Source organism: Eubalaena glacialis, chromosome 1, assembly GCF_028564815.1.
Source record: "Eubalaena glacialis isolate mEubGla1 chromosome 1, mEubGla1.1.hap2.+ XY, whole genome shotgun sequence".
NCBI classification, from domain to species: Eukaryota; Metazoa; Chordata; class Mammalia; order Artiodactyla; family Balaenidae; genus Eubalaena; species Eubalaena glacialis.
Window position 1 is genome coordinate 191,393,128 of NC_083716.1, and position 24,385 is coordinate 191,417,512.

The window sequence follows — 24,385 nt, forward strand, 5'->3', positions numbered from 1 at the left end:
TTTCCTGAAAATAAGGATTCAAACTTTACTGTTTTTAGATATATGTAAAATGTGATGGGTTTGGATGACTTGACCAGCTACAAGGAGTTCACCCCTTCTTCACTCTCTGCCGTCATACTCAGTGGAGCATTCGGAAGTGTGTACATAATTGAACAGAATGCGTTTGCCTGATAGAGGCGGAAAATTTGAGGTTGAGGAGGATATATGAGCAGCTGTGTTCCTCTTTCATCTTATTCAAATGCATTTCTTACCTTCTGCAGGGAGATGGCTGTGTTGAATACGCGTATATTGTGCTTTACAATACCAGTCCATGCTTCTTTCAACACCATCCACAGTGGAGAAGGAGAGGGGCCAGGGGACACTGGGCGTGTCAGCCTAGCGAGGGCTAATTTTGTCTACATACAAACTTAAAAAATGTTCTTCTTGGCATTGAAAGCCTTGGTTCCTAAGCCCCTTCTCCCCCTTCACACACACAACAGCTACCCTTTCCTCATCTTCCAGAATCCTCCAGTTTACAAACATTTTTTTAAGTGTATAATCAATGACAGTACATATGACTTTTTTCCTTATGACACATTCAATAACCAGTCCTTCTGTTCTACTAATGTTTTCTAGAACACAGCCCTTACTTCTTCCTGCAGTTTATATCAAGTTGAAAGTTCTAGCCTAAAAATGATTCTTACTGTGAAATTATTTGCAACCTTAACTTCAACTATGCCATGTTTCTTTTAATATCTTAGAGGAAGATACAGAGATAAAGCAAGAGGGCAAACACATGCAAAATATTAACAATGATTCCATTAAAATGAAGGCTTTATAAGAGTTTATTGTCATCTTCTTGTAATGTTTCTATAGTTCTAACATTTTTCAGAATGTGAGGTATAATCAAAAAAATTCAGAAAACTAAAATACAATGAGGATTAAAACAAAGAGAGGGAAGACCTATAGCACAAAAAAGATTAAGAATCATATGAGATGACGGTAACATATGGGCCTTATTTGAACAAACTATTTTAAAATATTAGACAATTAGAGTTATTTGAACACACTGACTGGATATTTGATGATAGTAAGGAATGATTGTGGGACTTTGTTTGTTTAGGTCTGATGCTGATTTCATGATGATGTTTTTTAAAAGTTCTTCTATTTTAGAGATACATACTGAAAGATGTACAGAAAACATTGTATGAACTTAGGAATGTCTTTAAAAATTATCTGAGGAAAGGATATGAGGTAGGAGAGGATAAAATGAAAGAAAGTTGACCCTAAGATGATAATTGTTGAAGCTGAGTGATGGGTATGTGGGGGTTATTATACTGTACTCTCTACTTTGTTTTCTGCTTAAAAATTTAAACATAATGGAGTGCTATGGATCAGATTATTTGGGTTCAAATATGAGCTGCACATTAATTCGTTATATATCCTTGAGCTAGATATTGAACTTTCCTGTGATTTAGTACTCTCACCTGTAAAATGAGGAAATGTCTAGAATACACATCTCTATTATTTTAATCATGATTGAATGAGTTAATACATACAAACTCTTAATCAGTGACTGACCCTAAACAAGCACTGAATAAATGTCAGCTATTATTTTTAGATTTGTTTTTCTCTTTCAAATCTAGCCTAAGGCTAATGCTTTTGAAGAATGCAATTTACCTAAGAATCTCAGTTTGCTTTCCTCAAAATTTTCCCATTTTTGTGGAATGAAAAATTAAGGAACAATTGTTGCTTCTCTGGAGGAATATTAATCTTAGGAAGACAAAATAAACCCCCAAAAAACAAAACAAAAAAACAAAAAAAAACCCTTACACCAAAATAAGAAATAACCAAAAATTTAGAGAGAGGAAGTAGCTTAACTGTAATTATAATTAATGGGGAGAATCAACTAGTTTGCAAAGAAATTACTATTCTAAAATATTGTTTTGAAAGCTAATTCTGCTTTGAACCAAAGACTGTTGCCATTATAATAAACTCACATTGATTAGAATTTTATCTCTGGTTTGTACGCTTTAGCCATTAAATCATAGTACTTAATTATCGTTTCATTTAAATTGGATAATCCACAATCTATTATTTTGAAGATTTTGTAAAAATTCAGTAAGCAGTTTAGATCTATGAGACTCATTTTCATCTTTTTAAACTAACTTTTTTTTTAAACATATTGGATGCAATCAAAAAGAATAATGGGGAATATTTCACAAATCTGCTGAGAAATGGTAAATTTTTCAAATTGACAATTCATATATGAACAATTTGAATGATTTTGCAATTTATCACCTCTTGCTGTGCAGTTGATAAAACTAATCAAAGATAATGACGAATCACTGTCTTTAAAGTGAGAAAGAGGGCTTATTTATATACAGACTATGGCAAATGCATTATGCATTACTACAAGGTATACTACAAGTTATACATATGAATGATGGTGTACATTACGATGTGTACACAAATATATAGCGCAATAAAGTAAGGAAAGTATTAATCATTTATTAAATTACAATTAGTAAACCACTTTCAAATTTTGTGGAAGCAATTTAAACATTCAAACTATGAGTTCTTTCTAGCCTGTATGTTTAGTGAGAGGACGATTGTCATTGACATAGAGAAGACTGTGCCGTTTCATCTCCAAATCCTTGTTCCTGAACAAGTGAGTGTCTTACGGTAGCACATAAGAGGCCTGAATATGTAGTTATTTTGAATTTTAAAGAAGTTGAGCATGAGACAATATGTAAATTAGAAACGTAATATATTCTAAGGTAAGGATCGAAGTTTAGGTCTTCTTTATATCAGCACTTCAGTGAAAGACTTGGGCAGTGTTTCAACATGTAATGTTTATTCATGTCTGGCAACATCAACATTTAAGGAAGCATGAAATAGCAAGTAAATTTAGATTCAAGAAAACCTAAGACCTGCAAACATTTTGCTATTTTATGCTTTGTAAATGAAAGCTAATGATAACGCACTGCATTTTTCATATTTTCAGGAGTTTGATTGTATAGTCATCTTTATTTACTATCAGCATGATGAAAGCCATCTGTTACACAGTTTAAGTCTTTTCAGTTTAGGTAAATAACTTGCAGAAAAGAATCTCATTTTCAAAAGACTAGAGAATTTTTAAAAGTTCAACCTAAATTGATATGGGTCAAGATGAAAACATTAGTCAAATGAAAGCTACTTGGGGTGAATAAGTTGCAAACAAGCAAACAAAAAAACCAATGTTGAATATTTGCACACCAATATGGACCTCTTCATAAAAGACATATTTTAGATGTTGTTCAGAATTTTAAAATTTTATGTTAGCTAAGTCATTGCCAGAAATCGACAGTTGAATCAACAGCTATATGAGTTTCATATTTTTTTCTATGATAACATAGCATAGGAACTTGTTGAAGCAAGGGCTTCTATTTCTTTCTGTGATTTGTTTTTCCTCTCCATATTTCTACTATTCTTTCATCATTTATTTTGACTTCTGTTAGTCTTTAATTTTCTTTAACTGATAATTTCTCCTAATTTGGTTTGCTGCTATTTGCTTTATTTTTCCTCTTTCTCGGTTATATTATTTTTAATTCTAATTACTATACTAAAGTTATCAACTGTCAGAAGAAAGGAAACTCGGAGGAAAACTAATTGCTTCCTTCCTTGAAATTTTATTTTGCAGGATTATGCTGAGAAGGAGAACAACATAGCAAAAGCTCTGGAAGATCTGAAGGCCAATTTTTACTGTGAACTCTGTGACAAGCAGTACTATAAGCATCAGGAGTTTGACAATCACATTAATTCATATGACCATGCCCACAAGCAGGTAAGAAAGAGGTGTCAAAAAACCTCTAATATTTCTGAACTTTTGTAATAATTTGAATTGTGTAGACTGTTTGAATATAATATTTTTTCTTTGCTGTGCAGTTTTTAAAGATGTCAATCTGGGGTCATAATTTGATGACTTACAATGAAAGACTTTTTTTTTTTTTTAATGTTTACTTTTTTTTTTATTATTTTTTATTTATTTATGGCTGTGTTGGGTCTCCGTTTCTGTGCGAGGGCTTTCTCTAGTTGTGGCAAAACCAATCTAGGGTTACTGGTTAAATAAATAATATGTATATGATTTAGTTTATTTTAATACTATTTCATTTCCCTATTGATTGAAAATCCAAGATTGATTTTTTTCAACACTGTATGTAAAGATTAGTTTAAAATAGTGACATCAGAAGTGACATTAATAGTATAGATTCTGTTTTTCTCATATGCTTTCCTTTTATCAATGCAACTGCATACATTGTTTAGCTTACTTGACATGATTCAGTACGCTTAGTTATTGTCAACTTATAAATACTTTCCTTTTTAGCCATCACTCACAAATATCATCCAAATGTCATTTTGGTATTAATAAAAGGTACATTTTTTACCCATGAACTTACACTAAGTTTCCATTAACATTTACCATAAGTATGAAAGAGTAGGGGGAAATGATTACATTAATTACTTATGGACCAATGACATGTATTTTCTTTTGTTGTCAGTTTTTCCATTCTCTCATACAAACAAAACTGAACAAAACTGTGCTTGGGGAGGCTGTTGCAGGGAGAACATTACCCTCTGCTTACATATGTCACTGATTAATGCTGACTAAATTTAATGATCTGCCCTTGCCTTTCTTTTCCTGGTAGTAGATCCACAGGCACACCAGTTAATGAAAAGGTTTTGATGGAAATATCATTCCTTTTCTTACATAAAAACACATTCATATAAGTATATCATTGCTTGATTTGAACATTAAATCCATCAGGAAATAGTATTGATTTCATTCTATGGTAACTTGCATGTGTTTTATAAAAAGATTCTGGAATGCTCTTCCCGATGTGGTAACTCTAAGAAAGTTGTTCCTCTGATTTTTCCTAATATCTTCCTGTATTCCTTACAAGAGTGCAAAGATGGAGTGTTATTTTATCAGCAAGGTATTAAAATGCATTTATAATTTCTTTTTGGCTTCACTCATGAATAAACATTTCCTATTAGCAACTAAAAACAAACATATGTATGTTTCATGGTGTAAACTAGGTATTTGGAAATGTGTGTGTGTATGTATACGTGTATTTTAAGAATATCTTACCAGCTACATCTTAATGTCCTTTGCCAAAGAATGCTTTGTTCAACCATAGGTTGTCTGGAGGATCAAATTCACTTAGATTATCAGAGGACCTTTCCATTTCCATATTCTAAATGAAGTTAAGATACTATATACTGTACACAGATAAGCTAAGGGAATTCAGGGTAAATTTGGTTTGTTCTTTTGAAGGAAGATCTGGTCACTTGATACTACTCAGGGGCATCTGGCTCTGGAGACAGACTATCTAAATGGCCATGAATTCTGGTAAATAGCAGAGTCTTAACTGATTAATTTAACATGAGACTATGTTACAGTAGCTGAAAGTACTTAAAATCTATATGATCATTGTATTCCCTCTCCATAGGATTGTGGCATATGTTTGAGACTGTCTTCCTAAAGAATGCACTCCCTTTTCTGAACAGACACTTTATCCCAATGACAGTTAGCTCTGTTTTTACCACAGGATTCCCAAACCTTGGCCACTTCGAATTAAGTAGAGGGGAACAAAATTTGGAGGTGGGCAATTCAGATATTTTTCTCCTGAGAACTGGAACCAAGGTAAACAAACAAAATACAAACCAAAAAACACCTATCGCACAAGACCTTCAAGATGGCGGAGGAGTAAGACGTGGAGATCACCTTCCCCCCAACAAATACATCAGAAATACATCAGAACACCTACTGAACACTGGCAGAAGACCTCAGACTTCCCAAAAGGCAAGAAACTCCCCACATACCTTGGGTAGGGCAAAAGAAAGAAGAAAAAACAGAAACAAAAGAATAGGGATGGGACCTGCACCTCTAGGAGGGAGCTGTGAAGGGGTAAAGTTTCCACACACTAGGAAGCCCTTTCACTAGCGGAGACGGGGGGTGGTGGGGGGGGATCTTTGGAGCCATGGAGGAGATCGCCACAACAGGGGTGCAGATGGCAAAGCGGAGAGATTCCCGCACAGAGGATTGGTGCCGCCCACCACTCACCAACCTGAGAGGCTTGTCTGCTCACCCGCCTGGGTGGGTGGGGGCTGGGAGCTGAGGCTCAGGCTTCGGAGGTCAGATCCCAGAGAGAGGACTGGGGTTGGCTGCGTGAACACAGTCTGAAGGGGGCTGGTGCACCACAGCTAGCCGGGAGGGAGTCCAGGAAAAAGTCTGGAACTGCCTAAGAGGCAAGAAGCCATTGTTTCAGAGTGCGTGAGGAGAGGGGATTCAGAGCAACGCCTAAACGAGCTCCAGACACAGGCGCGAGCCGCGGCTATCAGCGCGGACCCCAGAAACAGGCATGAGATGCTAAGGCTGCTGCTGCCGCCACCAAGAAACCTGTGTGCAAGCACAGGTCACTATCCACACCTCCCCACCCAGGAGCCTGTGCAGCCCACCACTGCCAGGGTCCCGTGATCCAGAGAGGGCTTCCCCGGGAGAACATACAGCATGCCTCAGGCTGGTGCAACGTCACATCAGCCTCTGCCACCACAGGCTCGCCCTGCATTCCGTACCCCTCCCTCCGCCCGGCCTGAGTGAGCAGAGCCCCCTAATCGCTGCTATTTTAACCCTGTCCTGTCTGAGCGAAGAACAGATGCCCTCAGGCGACCTACATGCAGAGGCAGAGCCAAATCCAAAGCTGAACCCCGGGAGCTGTACGAACAAAGAAGAGAAAGGGAAATTTCTCCAAGCAGCCTCAGGAGCAGCGGATTAAATCTCCACAATCACCTTGATGTACCCTGCATCCTTGGAATACCCAAATAGACAACGAATCAGTCAAAAATTGAGGTGGTGGACTTTGGGAGCAACTGTAGATTTGGGGTTTGCTTTATGTACCTAATTTGTTTCTGGTTTTATGTTTATCTCAGTTTAATATTTAGAGTTTATTATCATTGGTAGATTTGTTTATTGATTTGGTTGCTCTCTTCCTTTTTTAAAAAAATATATATAGATATATATATTTTTTTCCTTTTTCGCTTTTCGTGAGTGTGTATGTGTATGCTTCTTTGTGTGATTTTGTCTATATAGCTTTGCTTTTACCATTTGTCCTAGGGTTCTAACTGTCCTTTTTTTTCTTTTTTTTTTAAGTATTGTTTTTAATGCTTGTTATCATTGGTGGATTTGTTTTTTGGTTTGGTAGATTTCTTCTTTCTTTCTTTTATTTCTCTTTTTTCAATTACTTTTTATTTTTTTATTTTTAATAATTATTTTTTATTTTAATAACTTTATTTTATCTTTTCTTTCTTTCCTTCTTTCTTTCTTCCTTCCTTTCTTTCTTTCTTCCTTCCTTCCTTCCTTCCTTCCTTCCTTCCTTCCTTCCTTCCTTCCTTTCATTCTTTCTTCTTTTTTTCTCCCTTTTCTTCTGAGCCGTGTGGCTGACAGGGTCTTGGTGCTCCAGCTGGGTGTCAGGCCTGTGCCTCTGAGGTGGGAGAGCCCAGTTAAGGACATTGGTCTACCAGAGACCTCCCAGCGCCACGTAATATCAAACAGTGAAAGCTCTCCCAGAGATCTCCATCTCAACGCTAAGACCCAGTTCCACTCAATGAACAGCAAGCTACAGTGCTGGGCACCCTATGCCAAACAACTACGAAGACAGGAGCACAACCCCCCCATTAGCAGAGAGGCTGCCTAAAATCATACTAAGGTCACAGACACCCCAAAACACACCACCAGATGCGGTCCTGCCCACCAGAAGGACAAGATCCAGGCTCATCCACCAGAACACAGGCACCAGTCCCCTGCACCAGGAGGGCTACACAACCCACTGAACCAACCTTACCCACTGGGGGCAGACACCAAAAACAACGGGAACTACGAACAGGCAGCCTGCGAAAGGGAGACCCCAAACACAGTAAGTTAAGCAAAATGAGAAGACAGAGAAACACACAGCAGATGAAGGAGCAAGGTAAAAACCCAACAGACAAAACAAATGAAGAGGAAATAGGCAGTCTACCTGAAAAAGAATTCAGAGTAATCATAGTTAAGATGATCCAAAATCTTGGAAATAGAATGGAGAAAATACATGAAATGTTTAACAAAGACCTAGAAGAACTAAACAGCAAACAAACAATCATGAACAAAACAATAAATGAAATTTAAAATTCTCTAGAAGGAATCAATAGCAGAATAACTGAGGCAGAAGAAGGGATAACTGACCTGAAAGATCAAATAGTGGAAATAACTATCGCAGAGCAGAATAAAGAAAAAAGAAGGAAAAGAATTGAGGACAGTCTCAGAGACCCCTGGAACATCATTAAACGCACCAACATTCGAATTATAGGGGTCCCAGAAGAAGAAGAGAAAGAAAGGGACTGAGAAAATATTTGAAGAGATTATAGTTGAAAACTTCCCTAATATGGGAAAGGAAATAGTCAAGTCCCGGAAGAACAGAGAGCCCCATACAGGATAAATCCAAGGAGAAACACACCAAGACACATATTAATCAAACTATCAAAAATTAAATACAAAGAAAAAATATTAAAAGCAGTAAGGGAAAAACAAAAAATAACATACAAGGGAATCTCCGTAAGGCTAACAGCTGATCTTTCAGCAGAAACTCTGCAAGCCAAAAGGGAGTGGCAGGACATATTTAAAGTGATGAAAGGGAAGAACCTACAACCAAGATTGCTGTACCCGGCAAGGATCTCATTCAGATTTGACGGAGAAATTAAAACCATTACAGAGATGCAACAGCTAAGAGAATTCAGCACCACCAAACCAGCTTTACAAAAAGTGCTAAAGGAACTTCTCTAGGCAAGAAACACAAGAGAAGGAAAAGACCTACAATAACAAACCCAAAACGATCAAGAAAATGGTAATAGGAACATACCTATCGATAACTACGTTAAATGTAAATGGATTAAATGCTCCAAGCAAAAGACATAGACTGGCTGAATGGATACAAAAACAAGACCCATATATATGCTGTCTGCAAGAGACCCATTCAGATCTAGGGACACATACAAACTGAAAGTGAGGGGATGGAGAAAGATATTCCATGCAAATGGAATTCAAAATACAGCTGGAGGAGCAATTCTCATATCAGACAAAATAGACTTTAAAATAAAGACTATTCAAAGAGACAAAGAAGGACACTACATAATGATCAAGGGATCAATCCAAGAAGAAGCTATAACAATTGCAAATATTTATGCACCCAACATAAGAGCACCTCAATACATAAGGCAAATGCTAACAGCCATAAAAGGGGAAATTGACAGTAACACAACAATAGTAGGGGACTTTAACACCCCACTTTCACCAATGGACAGATCATCCAAAATGAAAATAAATAAGGAAACACATGTTTGAAATGACACATTAAACAAGATGGACTGAATTGATATTTATAGGACATTTCATCCAAAAACAAGAGAATACACTTTCTTCTCAAGTGCTCATGGAACATTCTCCAGGATAGATCATATCTTGGGTCACACATCAAGCCTTGGTAAATTTAAGAAAATTAAAATCGTATCAAGTATCTTTTCTGACCACAACACTATGAGACTAGATATCAATTACAGGAAAAAATCTGTAAAAAATACAAACACATGAAGGCTAAACAATACACTACTTAATGACCAAGAGATCACTGAAGAAATCAAAGACGAAATCAAAACATACGTAGAAACAAATACAATGAAAACATGACGACCCAAACCCTATGGGATGCAGGAAAAGCAGTTCTAGGATGGAAGTTTATAGCAATACAATCCTACCTCGAGAAACAAGAAGCATCTCAAATAAACAACCTAACCTTACACCTAAAGCAATTAGAGTAAGAAGAACAAAAAAACCCCAAAGTTAGCAGAAGGAAAGAAATCATAAAGATCAGATCAGAAATAAATGAAAAAGACATGAAAGAAACAAGAGCAAAGATCAATAAAACTAAAAGCTGGTTCTTTGGGAAGATAAACAAAATTGATTAACCATTAGCCAGACTCATCAAGAAAAAAAGGGAGAAGACTCAAATCAATAGAATTAGAAATGAAAAAGGAGAAGTAACAAGTGACACTGCAGAAATACAAAGGATCATGAGAGATTACTACAAGCAACTATTTGCCAATAAAATGGACAACCTGAAAGAAATGGACAAATTCTTAGAAAAGCACAACCTTCCGAGACAGAACCAGGAAGAAATAGAAAATATAAAGAGACAAATCACAAGCACTGAAATTGAGACTGTGATTAAAAATCTTCCAACAAACAAAAGCCCAGGACCAGAAGGATTCACAGGCGAATTCTATCAAACATTTAGAGAAGAGCTATCCTTCTCAAACTCTTCCAAAATACGGCAGAGGGAGGGACACTCCCAAACTCATTCTGCGACGCCACCATCACCTTGATACCAAAACCAGATAAGGATGTCACAAAGAAAGAAAACTACAGGCCAATAGCACTGATGAACATAGATGCAAAAATCCTCAACAAGATACTAGCAAACAGAATCCGACAGCACATTAAAAGAATCACACACCATGATCAAGTGGGGTTTATCCCAGGAATGCAAGGATTCTTCAATATACGCAAATCAATCAATATAATAAACTATATTAACAAATTGAAGGAGAAAAACCATATGATCATCTCAATAGATGCAGAAAAAGCTTTTGACAAAATTCAACACCCATTTATGATAAAAACCCTCCAGAAAGTAGGCGTAGAGGGAACTTACCTCAACATAATAAAGGCCACATATGACAAACCCATACCCAATATCGTTCTCAATGGTGAAAAACTGAAACCATTTCCTCTAAGATCAGGAACAAGACAAGGTTGTCCATTCTCACAACTACTATTCAGCATAGTTTTGGAAGTTTTAGCCCTGGCAACCAGAGAAGAAAAAGAAATAAAAGGAATCCAAATTGGAAAAGAAGAAGTAACACTGTCACTGTTTGCAGATGACATGATACTATACATAGAGAATCCTAAAGATGCTACCAGAAAACTACTAGAGCTAATCAATAAATTTGATAAAGTAGAAGGATACAAAATTAATGCACAGAAATCTCTTGCATTCCTATACACTAATGATGAAAAATCTGAAAGAAAAATTAAGAAACTCTCCCATTTACCATTGCAACAATAACAATAAAATACCTAGGAATAAACCTACCTAAGGAGACAGAAGACCTGTATGCAGAAAACTATAACACACTGATGAAAGAAATTAAAGATGATACAAATAGATGGAGAGATATACCATGTTCTTGGATTGGAAGAATCAACATTGTGAAAATGACTATATTACCCAAAGCAATCTACAGATTCAATGCAATCCCTATCAAACTACCAATGGCATTTTTCACAGAACTAGAACAAAAAATTTCGCAATTTGGATGGAAACACAAAGGACCCCATATAGCCAAAGGAATCTTGAGAAAGAAATGTGGAGCTGGAGGAATCAGGTTCCCTGACTTCAGACTATACTACAAAGCTACAGTAGTCAAGACAGTATGGTACTGGCACAAAAACAGAAATATAGATCAATGGAACAGGATAGAAAGCCCAGAGATTAACCCATGCACATATGGTCACCTTATTTTTGATAAAGGAGGCAAGAATATACAATGGAGAAAAGACAGCCACTTCAATAAGTCATGCTGGGAAAAGTGGACAGCTACATGTAAAAGAATGAAATTAGAACACTCCCTAGCACCATACACAAAAATAAACTTAAAATGTATTAAAGACCTAAATGTAAGGCCAGACACTATAATACTCTTAGAGGAAAACATAGGCAGACCACTTTATGACATAAATCACAGCAAGATCCTTTTTGACCCACCTCCTAGAGAAACGGAAATAAAAAGAAAAATAAACAAATGGGACCAAATGAAACTTAAAAGCTTTTACACAGCAAAGGAAAACTTAAACAAGATGAAAAGACAACCCTCAGAATGGGAGCAAATATTTGCAAATGAAGTAACTGGCAAAGGATTAATCTCCAAAATATACAAGCAGCTCATGCAGTGCAATATCAAAAAAAACAAACAACCCAATCCAAAAATGGGCAGAAGACCTAAATAGACAAAGAAGATATACAGATTGCCAACAAACACATGAAAGGATGCTCAACATCACTAATCATCATAGAAATGCAAATCAAAACTACAATGAGGTATCACCTCAAACTGGTCAGAATGGCCATCATCAAAAAATCTACAAACAGTAAATGCTAGATAGGGTGTGGGGAAAAGGGAACCCTCTTGCACTGTTCGTGGGAATGTAAATTGATACAGCCACTATGGAGAACAGTATGTAGGTTCCTTAAAAAACTAAAAGTAGAACTACCATACGACCCAGCAATCCCACTACTGGGCATATACCCTGAGAAACCCATAATTCAAAAAGAGACATGTACCACAATGTTCATTGCATCACTATTTACAATCGCCAGGACATGGAAGCAACCTAAGTGTCCATCAAGAGATGAATGGATAAAGAAGATGTGGCACATATATACAATGGAATATTACTCAGCCATAAAAAGAAACGAAATTGAGTTATTTGTGGTGAGATGGATGGACCTAGAGTCTGTCATACAGAGTGAAGTAAGTCAGAAAGTGAAAAACAAATACCGTATGCTAACGCATATATATGGAATCTAAAAAAAAAAAGAAAAATGCTTCTGAAGAACCTAGGGGCACAACAGGAATAAAGATGCAGATGTAGAAAATGGACTTGAGTACACCAGGAGGGGAAAGGGTAAGCTGGGACAAAGTGAGAGAGTGGCATGGACGTACATACACTACCAAATGTAAAATTAGTAGCTGGTGGGAAGCAGCCACATAGCACAGGGAGATCAGCTCAGTGCTTTGTGACCACCTAGAGGGGTGGGTTAGGGAGTGTGGGAGGGAGACACAAGAGGGAGGAGATATGGAGATATATGTATATGTATAGCTGATTCACTTTGTTTTAAAGCAGAAACTTACACAACATTGTAAAGCAATTTTACTCCAATCAAGATGTTAAAAAAACAAAACAAAAACAAAAGAAACCTGTCTACTCTCTGATTATGTCTGAACCTAACACTTTACATATGTAATTGTCTGCTGTGGCTAAATGCATTGAAAAGTTGAGAAAACTGGTTTGCTTAAATAGAGGAGAAAACAAGCACACAGAAAATGAGATCTATGTGGCCATGTAACAATTGAAGGAAACAGTATGGAAATAGGAATTTCGATTTTGAATGGCTTTCAGAAAAATAAGCAGTATTTCCATTAACTGATATGCAGATCCTTTCCTTGGATTCTGAGAGATATTTCAACTTGGTATTAATAAATGAACTTAAAAGGAAAAATAAAACCAAACCCTAGCTTAATACTTCTTTTTACCTGTGACCTAAAAAGCAAAAGAAAAATAAACTCTTAGTAGAATACTAACCTATCTCAGTAGCAAAGCAACGTTTTTGGTCTCCTATAGAAAACGCCTACAGAAGAAATATTTATACTCAAAGTCCATATAACTTAGCTTTCAGGTAAGAAAACCTACTTGTGATTAGGACACTTCTTGCATGGAATTAGAAAAAGACAAAGAGACCACTCGTCTCATACATTCTTTACCTCCAGAGATATGATTCTAAGGGCCACCTGATACAGGGCAAAAGGGAAGGGGGGGGTTACTGGTGGAATGAACCCTAGTCCTGCCACTACTTGCCTTGGGTAAAATGAGCAAAGGCTCATTTAATTCTATTATTCATTCTTAGGAGGAATAAATGAGAGAATGCACATGAACACACTTTGCAAAGTGTAAAAAAATAGTAAAAGTTCAGTGTTTAATTAGTTTTTATTATACTACATACTAAAATTTTTCTCCTAAAATGTTTGGGACACTGACAGTTTGCCTCTGAGACTTCCTTTATGTAGGCTTCCCCAAAGTATCTATTTTTACTTCAAAAAGGCTAATAGAGTCTGAAACGTAGACAGATAATCTTGACCTATGAGCTGTTTTGCCTGCCTCATGTATCTTTGCAAATTCGTGTATGGCAGAGTATGTGTTGCATTTGAATTCTAAGCTTCAAAGAAAAATCTGTTTCTCTCATCCACGTGCTCCTTGGATAACTTCAGAATCTCTTTTATCACTTTTATCACTAAGACTTGCTAACAGAGAGTTAAAAAGAGGAGGAGGCTCAGGTGTATGGAGGTGATCACAGTAGTTCACAATTTAGACTTCATTTTTGCAATATTTTCTTTTTACCTTAAAACTTGAAAGCCTTTGAATTGTAACCTTTTAATGACAAGGATTGTTTCCTTTATGTCTTCATCCCTCACAACATCTAGTGCAGCATTTTTCACAGTTTACACACCAAATCAATGCTTCCCATATAAATAAATGTAAAAAGGCCAGAGTCAAATTCCTTTTGAGGTTTTGTAATAAACCTCAGCTTCGAGGTAGGAAAGAGTTTCAAAAGAATAAAATTAAAAAAAAAAAAAAAGAATAAAATTATTTATTTATAGATTTATACTTAGATGAAACTAATTGTAAGGAGAATATTATTTATGAGGATGGAATGACTGTTATAAGTTGGACGAGTATTTTGAACTTCCATATTCATGAGTATTTTTCCTTTATAAAGTAGTGTTACTGATTATAATATAGCAACAATTTAAATAGCATATATTATGTGTATTCTTAAAAGTGTTTCATATCTTTTTAACATCAATGTATTTTGATTTGTATTGTGAGTGTTTTTTTATGTGAGAAAATTATTATAAGCAAATAGCACTTTTAGAACTACCTCAAAGGTTTCACTTTCAGTAGAGTAGCACACAAGATGCTCCAAAGGACCCTTGTACTATAAAACAAATAGATCCTCTACAATACAAAGTTTTAATTGAATTGCTGAGTTTCTAGGAAGGATGATATCTCTAAAGACCATAGGGTGGGGAAGTGCTGAGGAGTGGGAAGCTACTGGCTAAAACCTGGGCATGCAGTAATAATAAACTACAAAATGTGGAACTGAATGAAGAGTAAATCACACTATGAGCTTTGTAGTTTGTAAATAAACCATGGTCAGCGGTTGGTAAACTTTGACTAAGACTTCTGGATTAAAATGAATATTGCCCCTAGTTCTTGACTGAAACCTATACAAATTACTCTTGTAAAAGAAGCAACCTTGATTTAGATTTTCCATTGAATGTGATTAACAGAATCAAGGATCATAATCAAAGATCAAAAACTCTAATCAAAATCTCAATATTTTTTAATATTGAACTTTACAAACTGATTGCACAATTTATATGTAAGAATGAATACAATTCTAAAAAGGCAACTAAAAGTGGGAAGATTTGTCCTGCTGGATGCCAAGACTATTATATATAGCTCTATTGTCGCAGACTTGGACAGATTGATTAATGGAACAGAATCTAGAGCTGTGACATAAAAATCCACTTATGTTTAGAAATTTGTTAAATAACAGAGGCAGAAAGCACCTCAGTGGTAAGAAGATACACTTTCCAGACAATAGTATGTGATGATAGTTATCTATATTTTTTTAAAAAAGAGATTGACTCCTTCTTCACACAATAAATGAACATTCAAGCAATATCAATGTCAGATGAATTAAAGAGTTTAAAATAAAAATAAAAACTTGTAAAAATTTAGAACAGTATTGTGGAAAATATTTTTATGACCTCAGAGTAATATACAAGTATATGTTAAATAAGGCATTGAAAGCACAAAGCATTGTAGAAAAGATTGGTAAATTTAACTACATCAAAAATAATATTTTATCACAAGAAATTTTCAGTAAAGAAAGTAAAACCACAAGCCAGAAATTGGGAAAATATATTTGTAATATATATACCAAGAAAGACTTTGTGTTCAGATCTTATTAAAAATATGAATTCATGAGAAAAATAAAAACAACCCAGTAGAAAACTGGACCAAAATAAGGTGGAAATTTACAAAAGAAGAAACACTAAAGACCCATAAATATATTACAAATTGGTCAAAAATGAGCAATAATTTTGTACCCACCAAATTGGAAAAAATAAAGTTTGATGATCTCAGGTGATAATGATGTGTATCAATGGAAAATCTTACACATCATTTGTGAAAGTATGAATTGATCTGGCAACTCAGGAAAACGATCTTACAAATTTATATATTAACATACTGAAAACAAAAGCCTCTTAATAATAATAGCTATGAACAACAAAATTTGAAAATAAATTGTGATGTATTCACACAATGCAAAATTATTCTGTAGTTCAAATAAACTAACTCTAGGTAAATATAACGTGAAAGAATCTTAGAAATGTAATATTGATTGAACAAAAAGTTGTGAAAGACTGCACACTTTTTATTTTGTCCAGAAAAAAAACTTAATGCTATTGTTTTTAAGATTATAAACATGTGATCTATCCCTCTTTGGGAAATGGAAAATGGTGAATATGAAACTCAAGATGGTGGTTACTTCAAGGAGTGAAGTAGGGTGATGTGATACCAAAGGATCACATGAGTATATGAAATATGTTCTAATTCTTAAACTAGAGAATGGGGTCAGGGTTATTCAATTTAATATAATGCTTCATACAATTGCACATATAAAATACTATGGACTGAATCATTAAACAAAGAAATATCATAGTCAAATAAATATGTTCTCAAAGTCTTTGAAACTATTCCATCATAGTTATAGAAGCTGTCTTAATTGCAGTGAGTAGTAATTCAATATTAAATGGAGAATTATAATTGAAGTTATTGTTAGCTTTTCCATGTGCCATTCAAATATTTCACCATTTTTTTAAGAAAGCACATCTCCCCTGTTTATCAGGATCACCTTGTTTGTTAAACTTCAACCAATATGGGAAAATAAAGTTTTCCTGGAAAATATAAAAAAGGTAGAGATTCATTTCCATTGCTCTTTCTCTCTTATTATCATTTGACCAGATGAGCCCTTAATATTAATGTAAGAAGTGCACAATTTTTTATCATATTTATGTTTTTATAGAATTCTTTATTCAAAAGCCCAGAGAAGCACAGTATTTTATTAACATGCATAAAATCTAATTATATGCAGATAAGTGACAGTTTAAATGCAAATCATTATTTTAACCTACATAAACATACAAAATAATAGTTAATTTATTATTTTAAAAACATAGAATTCGTTTTTCATAACAGAAAATACAGTATTTTAAGGATAACTATACATCCCAATATCCTAGGACAGTCTCACTTTATATCCATCATCCTGGTTTAATTATTAATAGAGTCCTTATTTAAATAATAAATAACATGGTTGCAATAGATATGTTTGTTGAAAAACAGCAACATTTTTAGCTACATTTTAGAAAGATGAAAGTTTAAGGAAATGGCATAGTAAGCCTGATCCTTCATGTAAGTTATATATTTACCCAAACTTAGAAATGTCAAAGGGAACTTTTTAAAAAGTGTAAAAAAATCACATACTTATATACATTTTTTGCTTGAGGAAACTATGTAAACATACATTTCATTGTGTAGCAAATGCACTTAAAAGTCAAGAGACCAGGCAGGCTCTATCACAAACTTCTTTTAAGGGCAAAGCGTTTTATCTTCGCCTTCCCAGAGCTCTATTTCCACATCTATATACAGAGAGTTTAGACCAGATGACTTCATTGGCCTATCTGGGTCTAAATTTTAAGGATTCTATATCATCAAGTATAACACAGGTTAAAGCTTATGTGTTCATCATAAATAGTCATACGTACTTCATTCTCAATTCCACATTTTCTAAGTGATTCTCTCATGTAAAAAGATTATTAGAATATTTTCCAGTGAAGTTGTCATTCTGAATTCTAGTCATTGAGATTTTTTTTTTTTTTTAAGTGGGAAACTCACTGTCAGGAAAAAGAAAAGATTTTCCTGTAAACCCTTTTACCTGTACATCTGCCCTGAACCAAAGCCACACCGTGTCTGTCTTCTCACCTGGTAGCCTATGGGCAATTCAGAGTTATTTTCACTGTAAGAGATTTGTCACGCTGATACTATGAAAAGATAGAAAAGGGAATGATTGCCTTATTGTTGCTGCCCCTCAAACATTTTGTTTTTTACTTTAGCAGTTTCAGTGTGGCTGAAATATCTCCCAAAAGGCACCGAAGTGACCTTAACCCAGCAAGTCAAGATTCTGTACTTTATGGCATGCTGTTTTGTTCTGCTCCAGAGGAAGTCACTGTCAGGCCAGGTTGTTGGAATTTGCTGTCCTGCAGGGACTTGTAGTGCTATAGAAATGGAGCAGCTTTATTCTCAAATTTGAACATTTCCTAATCATTTAAGCTTCTGTGCAGTAAAGTGATACTTGAGAAATAAATCACTTCTTGATATTTGGGTGTAAATTTTCATCTGCAAAATAATATTTAAAGGTTAATTAGAAAATATGAGATACAGGTAAAGCAATTAATGATTCAGTCCATTTCAAACATCCTTCCTGGGATTTTTCCTGCGGTGTGTATTCATCTAACTGTACTGTTTTGTTGTGTGTTGTTTTTTTTTTAACCATTTGGAGGATCAGAACAAGGGGAAAACTTAAAAATTTCCTCCTATAGAGCATCCCCACTGCCCCAAATGACTGCTCCAAGAGAAGCACACACATATGTCTTCATCTTCAATGAACTGTACTGCTTTGACATTTCATATTCAAACCATGATTTGAATAGAATTAAAATGAAGGTTTTGTCCATTCTTGAGTCTGAGCCAGACTGGATAAAATATTCATTTCTAGTATCTGAACTCATGCCATTGTCCTAAGCTTTCCCCAGTGGAGTTGAAGTCTCCTTCCCTCCCATCTTCCAACATCTATTAGGGTGATGGCTGTCTATTGAGTCAATTAATGTTCAGGGGAAGTGAAAAATACTACAACTTTAAGCAAAGGGTTTTATTCCATGTTATCTACATATAATTATGCCAAAAAAGAATTTAAAAAGTAAAATACAGTAGAGAAATGCACCTAATATGAGAGAAAGCTTTCGTATTTATGTATATTTTAGAATAAGAGGACCTTCAAGATGGCAGAGGAGTAAGACGTGGAGATCACCTTCTTACCCACAAATACATCAAAAACACATCTACATGTGGAACAACTCTTACAGAACACCTACTAAACGCTGACAGAAGACTTCCCAAAAGGCAAGAAACTGCCCACGTACCTGGCCATGTGACTGACAGGGTCTTGGTGCTCCAGCCAGGTGTCAGGCCTGAGCCTCTGAGGTGGGAGAGCCGAGTTCAGGACATTGGAACACCAGACACCTCCCAGCCACATGTAATATCAATTGGCGAGAGCTCTCCCAGAGATCTCCATCTAAATGCTAAGACCCAGCTTCACTTAATGACCAGCAAGCTCCAGTGCTGGACACCCCATGCCAAACAACTAGAAACACAGGAACACAACCTCACCGATTAGCAGAGACTCTGCCTAAAATCATAATTAGTTCATAGGCACCCCAAAACACACCACTGGATGCGGTCGGGCCCACCAGAAAGACAACCTCCAGCCTCACGCACCAGAACACAGGCACCAGTCCCCTGCACCAGGAGACCTACACAACTCACTGAACCAACCTTACCCACTGGGGCAGACACCAAAAACAACGGGAACTACGAACCGGCAGCCTGCGAAAAGGAGACCCTAAACACAGTAAGTTAAGCAAAATGAGAAGACAAAGAAACACACAGCAGTTGAAGGAGCAAGGTAAAAACCCACCAGACCAAACAAATGAAGAGGAAATAGGCAGTCTACCTGAAAAAGAAATCAGAATAATGATAGTAAAGATGATCCAAAATCTTGGAAATAGAATGGAGAAAATACAAGAAACGTTTAACAAGGACCTAGAAGAACTAAGGAGCAAACAGACAATCATGAACAACACAATAAATGAAATTAAAAACTCTCTGGAAGGGATCAATAGCAGAATAACTGAGGCAGAAGAAGGGATAAGTGACCTGGAAGATAAAATAGTGGAAATAACTACTGCAGAGCAGAATAAAGAAAAAAAAAAAAGAAAAAGAATTGAGGACAGTCTCAGAGACCTCAGCAACTGACAAAGGATTAATCCCCAAAATATACAAGCAGCTCATGCAGTGCAATATCAAAAAAACAAGCAACCTAATCCAAAAATGGGCAGAAGACCTAAATAGACAAAGAAGATATACAGATTGCCAGCAAACACATGAAAGGATGCTCAACATCATTAATCATTAGAGAAATGCAAATCAAAACTACAATGTGGTATCACCTCAAACCGGTCAGAATGGCCATCATCAAAAAATCTACAAACAATAAATGCTAGAGGGGGTGTGGAGTAAAGGGAACCCTCTTGCACTGTTGGTGGGAATGTAAATTGATACAGCCACTGGGGAGAACAGTATGTAGGTTCCTTAAAAAACTAAAAATAGAACTACCATACGACCCAGCAATCCCAGTACTGGGCATATACCCTGAGAAAACCATAATTCAAAAAGAGTCATGTACCACAGTGTTCACTGCAGCTCTATTTACAATAGCCAGGACTTGGAAGCAACATAAGTGTCCATCAACAGATGAATGGATAAAGAAACTGTGACACATATATACAACGGAATATTACTGAGCCATAAAAAGAAACGAAATTGAGTTTTTTGTAGTGAGGTGTATGGACCTAGAGTCTGTCATACAGAGTGAAGTAACTCAGAGCGAGAAAAACGAATACCATATGCTAACACATATTTATGGAATCTTAAAAAAAAAAAAAGGTTGTGAAGTAGGTAGGGGCAGGACAGACGCAGACGAAGAGAATGGACTTGAGGACACTGGGAGGGGAAAGGGTAACCTGGGACGAAGTGAGAGAGTGGCATTGACATATATACACTACCAAATGTAAAATAGATAGCTAGTGGGAAGCAGCCGCATAGCACAGGGAGATCAGCTCCATGCTTTGTGACCATCTAGAGGGGTTGGATAGGGAGGGTGGGAGGGAGACGCAAGAGGGAGGGGATATGAGGATATATATATATATATGCATATAGTTGATTCACTTTTTTATACAGCAGAAACTAACACAACATTGTAAAGCACTTATACTCCAATAAAGATGTTAAAAAAAGAAAAAGAATAAAATGGACTATTACATTTAGAAGTCACCAGCTAGTACCTTAAACATAAGTCAATTTCAATAATCTGGATAATTTGTATAAGAACAAATTATTTCTATAGTTGCACAAATAGACAATAATGTCTTGTGGATAACTCAAAATAGCGAATAAGATGAGAGAGGCAAAAAATGTATATATATATACATATATATTTGTATATAAATGGTTATTATATATATATTTCAATTCCTCTGCATTCTTCTCTTATCCAGGAATATAAGTATTTTCTGTCTTGTTTATTTGAGGTTGGTATCCCTATAAGTAATTAAATCTCTATAAGCAGCTTTGACAAAGAAGAATTCTGGCAATCTTTAATTCACTGAATTTTTGTAAGATTGGTTTCTTTATTTTGATCACACCTTCTGATAGCAGAACGTGGTGATGTTTGCAACCTCATCTCTAAGAAATATTTCCTTTTTTGAAATAAATGGCTCTTCCTTTTAATGCATATTTGGATCATCTCTGCTTTTTCAAGTTGCCAAAATTATGACACCATTTTTTTTTTTAAATATGGACTTTGGAGAAGTCATAACATTGGCTAACACAAGTTATTGTGTAACTTGGTATCATCAGTTCTTCATATGCTGAAATTCTGTTGTGTCACTGTGATCATTATGCTGTGGACAGACAACTTCTGAAATGTCATGCACGATTATCACAATATTGTTATGTAAACCTTACAGTGACACTAATAGAAATGTTTATTCTAAGAAAGGCAAGAAACAGGCTTAAAATAATATAGATTTTCCATGATTGTATCTCAGAATGCTAGCAACTTTCAAATGACTATGACTTGCACATAGTAGTCACTCTTTTCATATTCCATAAAACAGGGTTCTAGGCATTTTCTCGCCATTTTATCCTAAGCACTTAAGTAGAACTTTTCCTTCTAAAACACACAAACCTAATGATTGGGTATTTTAACACTTTCTATTTTCCAATATTCCTCCTTCTAATTTCAATATTATCTAATCTACTTGAAAATAGCACTTTTCCCTAATGATGATATTCTGTTCCTAGTGGGAGAGAATGATTTTTTTTAACACCTCCTTGTTCTGTGCTACGTGTGTCACTATGGCTTTGCCTTGGTTTCTCTGAGTGTAATCAGTAGTATTCAAAATCTTTTTCCTAGGATGTAAAAGATTGTCTAAGGACAATTTAAAAATAGTTGATGCTATGTAAAGATAGTTCTGCATAGAATGTACCTTGGAATATATCCAGATACCATTATTTAACATTACATTATGATAATTAGTACATAAAAGTAATGCTGAAATTTGCTCTAAGTAAAGCAGAATTTGAAATAAAACTATTCATGGATTTCCCCCCAACCTCCCCCCTATATCCTACCTCTCATCTCCATCTCCTGCCCAATTGTTGAATAGCAAATACATAATATCTTATGCAGAACCCATTTTTAAGATACGGTCTGCTATGCTCCTAGCCCCACTACAACAACCTGCTCTTTCAAGTCTTTTGTTCAACTTTTCTGTTTGTTGATTCTCTGCTTTTCTGTTGGTTGATGTGTATTCTGAGCATAAGCTCAGAATTACCTAGATCCAAAATGAGGTACACAAATTTTCAAGAGGTTAACTTTAACCTGTGTTGTGTTGCTTTAAAGATTAACAGCACTGTGTCAGAATCATGGGGTCCAGAGCTTCTTACAGGTTCTAATAGCTGCCTTACAAAAAGAGATCAATACCATATATACATATATAAACATTTTGAGATATGGAAAAAATTCCCACATTTGTTTACCCTAGTAACAAAATGATTTTTTCCTAACTTTCTTCATGTGTATGCATATTTTTAGATAGATACAATTTTGTATTCTACAGCATTTGTATCTTTATATTAAATAAAGATATTTAATATATTAATTAAAGTATTAAAGATATGTATTCTGATATGCATATATATTTTTATATTTAAGTACAGATATATATCAATGTATACTAAAGGTGCACACACACAAATACATATATCTGTGTGTATGTTTTGTTTTTTTGTTTTGATGGGCAAACCATTGTCACTATTATTTAATATTGCTTCATATTCAGTTTCATGCCTAACTAAGTACGTTGTACCCAATATGCAGTATAATGTATATAAAATACATTTAATTCAAAAATCTGTCAAAATAAATATATTAATCCAAAAATTGTTTTCTTCATACAGATTTTACTCTTTAGGAAAATTTGATGTGATATGGTACAATACCCCCTCAACTTTACTCCTGTTTACCTCAGTGTATTTGTAGCAATTTGGAAGATTCTGCCTATGTACTCAGAGACAACTTGCTTATCTTTGTAGGATAAACAGGGATATTAATGGGGAAACATTTGACACCTCTTATTGATATTCCCTAAGGCAACCAAAGGTAAAGTTCAAATCATCAGCATGATATTTTCCAACCAAGGAAGCATGATTCATGTCACAAAATCTGTTAACAAAATCCTCTACACAATATGAAAAACTGCTTTTCTCAGCAGATCAGTGTGTTTTTTTAATATAAAAATATGTCACTGTTGTCTTACATCAACAAAGATGTGTGCTAAAAGCTTAAGTGACATGTCTGATAAAAGAAGATATGCCAGATATTATCCCCAATTTTATTTTCACCCCAAATATTTCTGTGGGCTACAGAGGCTCTTCTGCCCTTAAATCTGTAAGAAACGTTATCAGTGTTGCAATGCAAGTGTGATTCACATAAGGGGAAAGATAAAGAAAAAAATATGGCATTTTGTCAAAAAGTGTCAGGACAAAATATTTTAAAGAAAATACCACACTGTATTTATTTAGCTTATCGTTGGTCACAATGTTTTTAGAGAGTTAAGACAAAGAAATATAGCAAACAAAATTACAAAAATTTTATTTTGGAAGTGTCATACATAAATTAACATATGCATGTATATGTGTATATAGATATGGATATCTGTTACCTTCTTTCCCTCAAAAAGTAAAATCATGACCATCATAAAACATAACATGATATGTTTAAACATTTTATTTAGCTAATTAATTAAGAAAGCAATAAGAAACTAAGATTGGTTGAAAGGATCATTTAAAGAACAACTATATAGTTTTTCTATATAGTTGAATGCTATATAGTTAGTCAGGAATGCTGATATTAATATTTTAATACATCTAAACTGGTTTATACCCTGTAGGACAATAAAATATAAT

The 24,385-nt window shown here is 35.1% G+C and overlaps 1 protein-coding gene across 1 annotated transcript in view; it reads left to right on the forward strand.

The window, feature by feature from the left end:
- ZNF804A (zinc finger protein 804A) overlaps nucleotides 1-24,385 on the forward strand; it is a 319,185-nt gene that overhangs the window by 252,239 nt on the left and 42,561 nt on the right. The window contains exon 2 of the mRNA XM_061202995.1: nucleotides 3,662-3,805. Within this exon, the coding sequence (XP_061058978.1) occupies nucleotides 3,662-3,805 (144 nt within the window). The remainder of the gene's footprint in view (nucleotides 1-3,661; nucleotides 3,806-24,385) is intronic.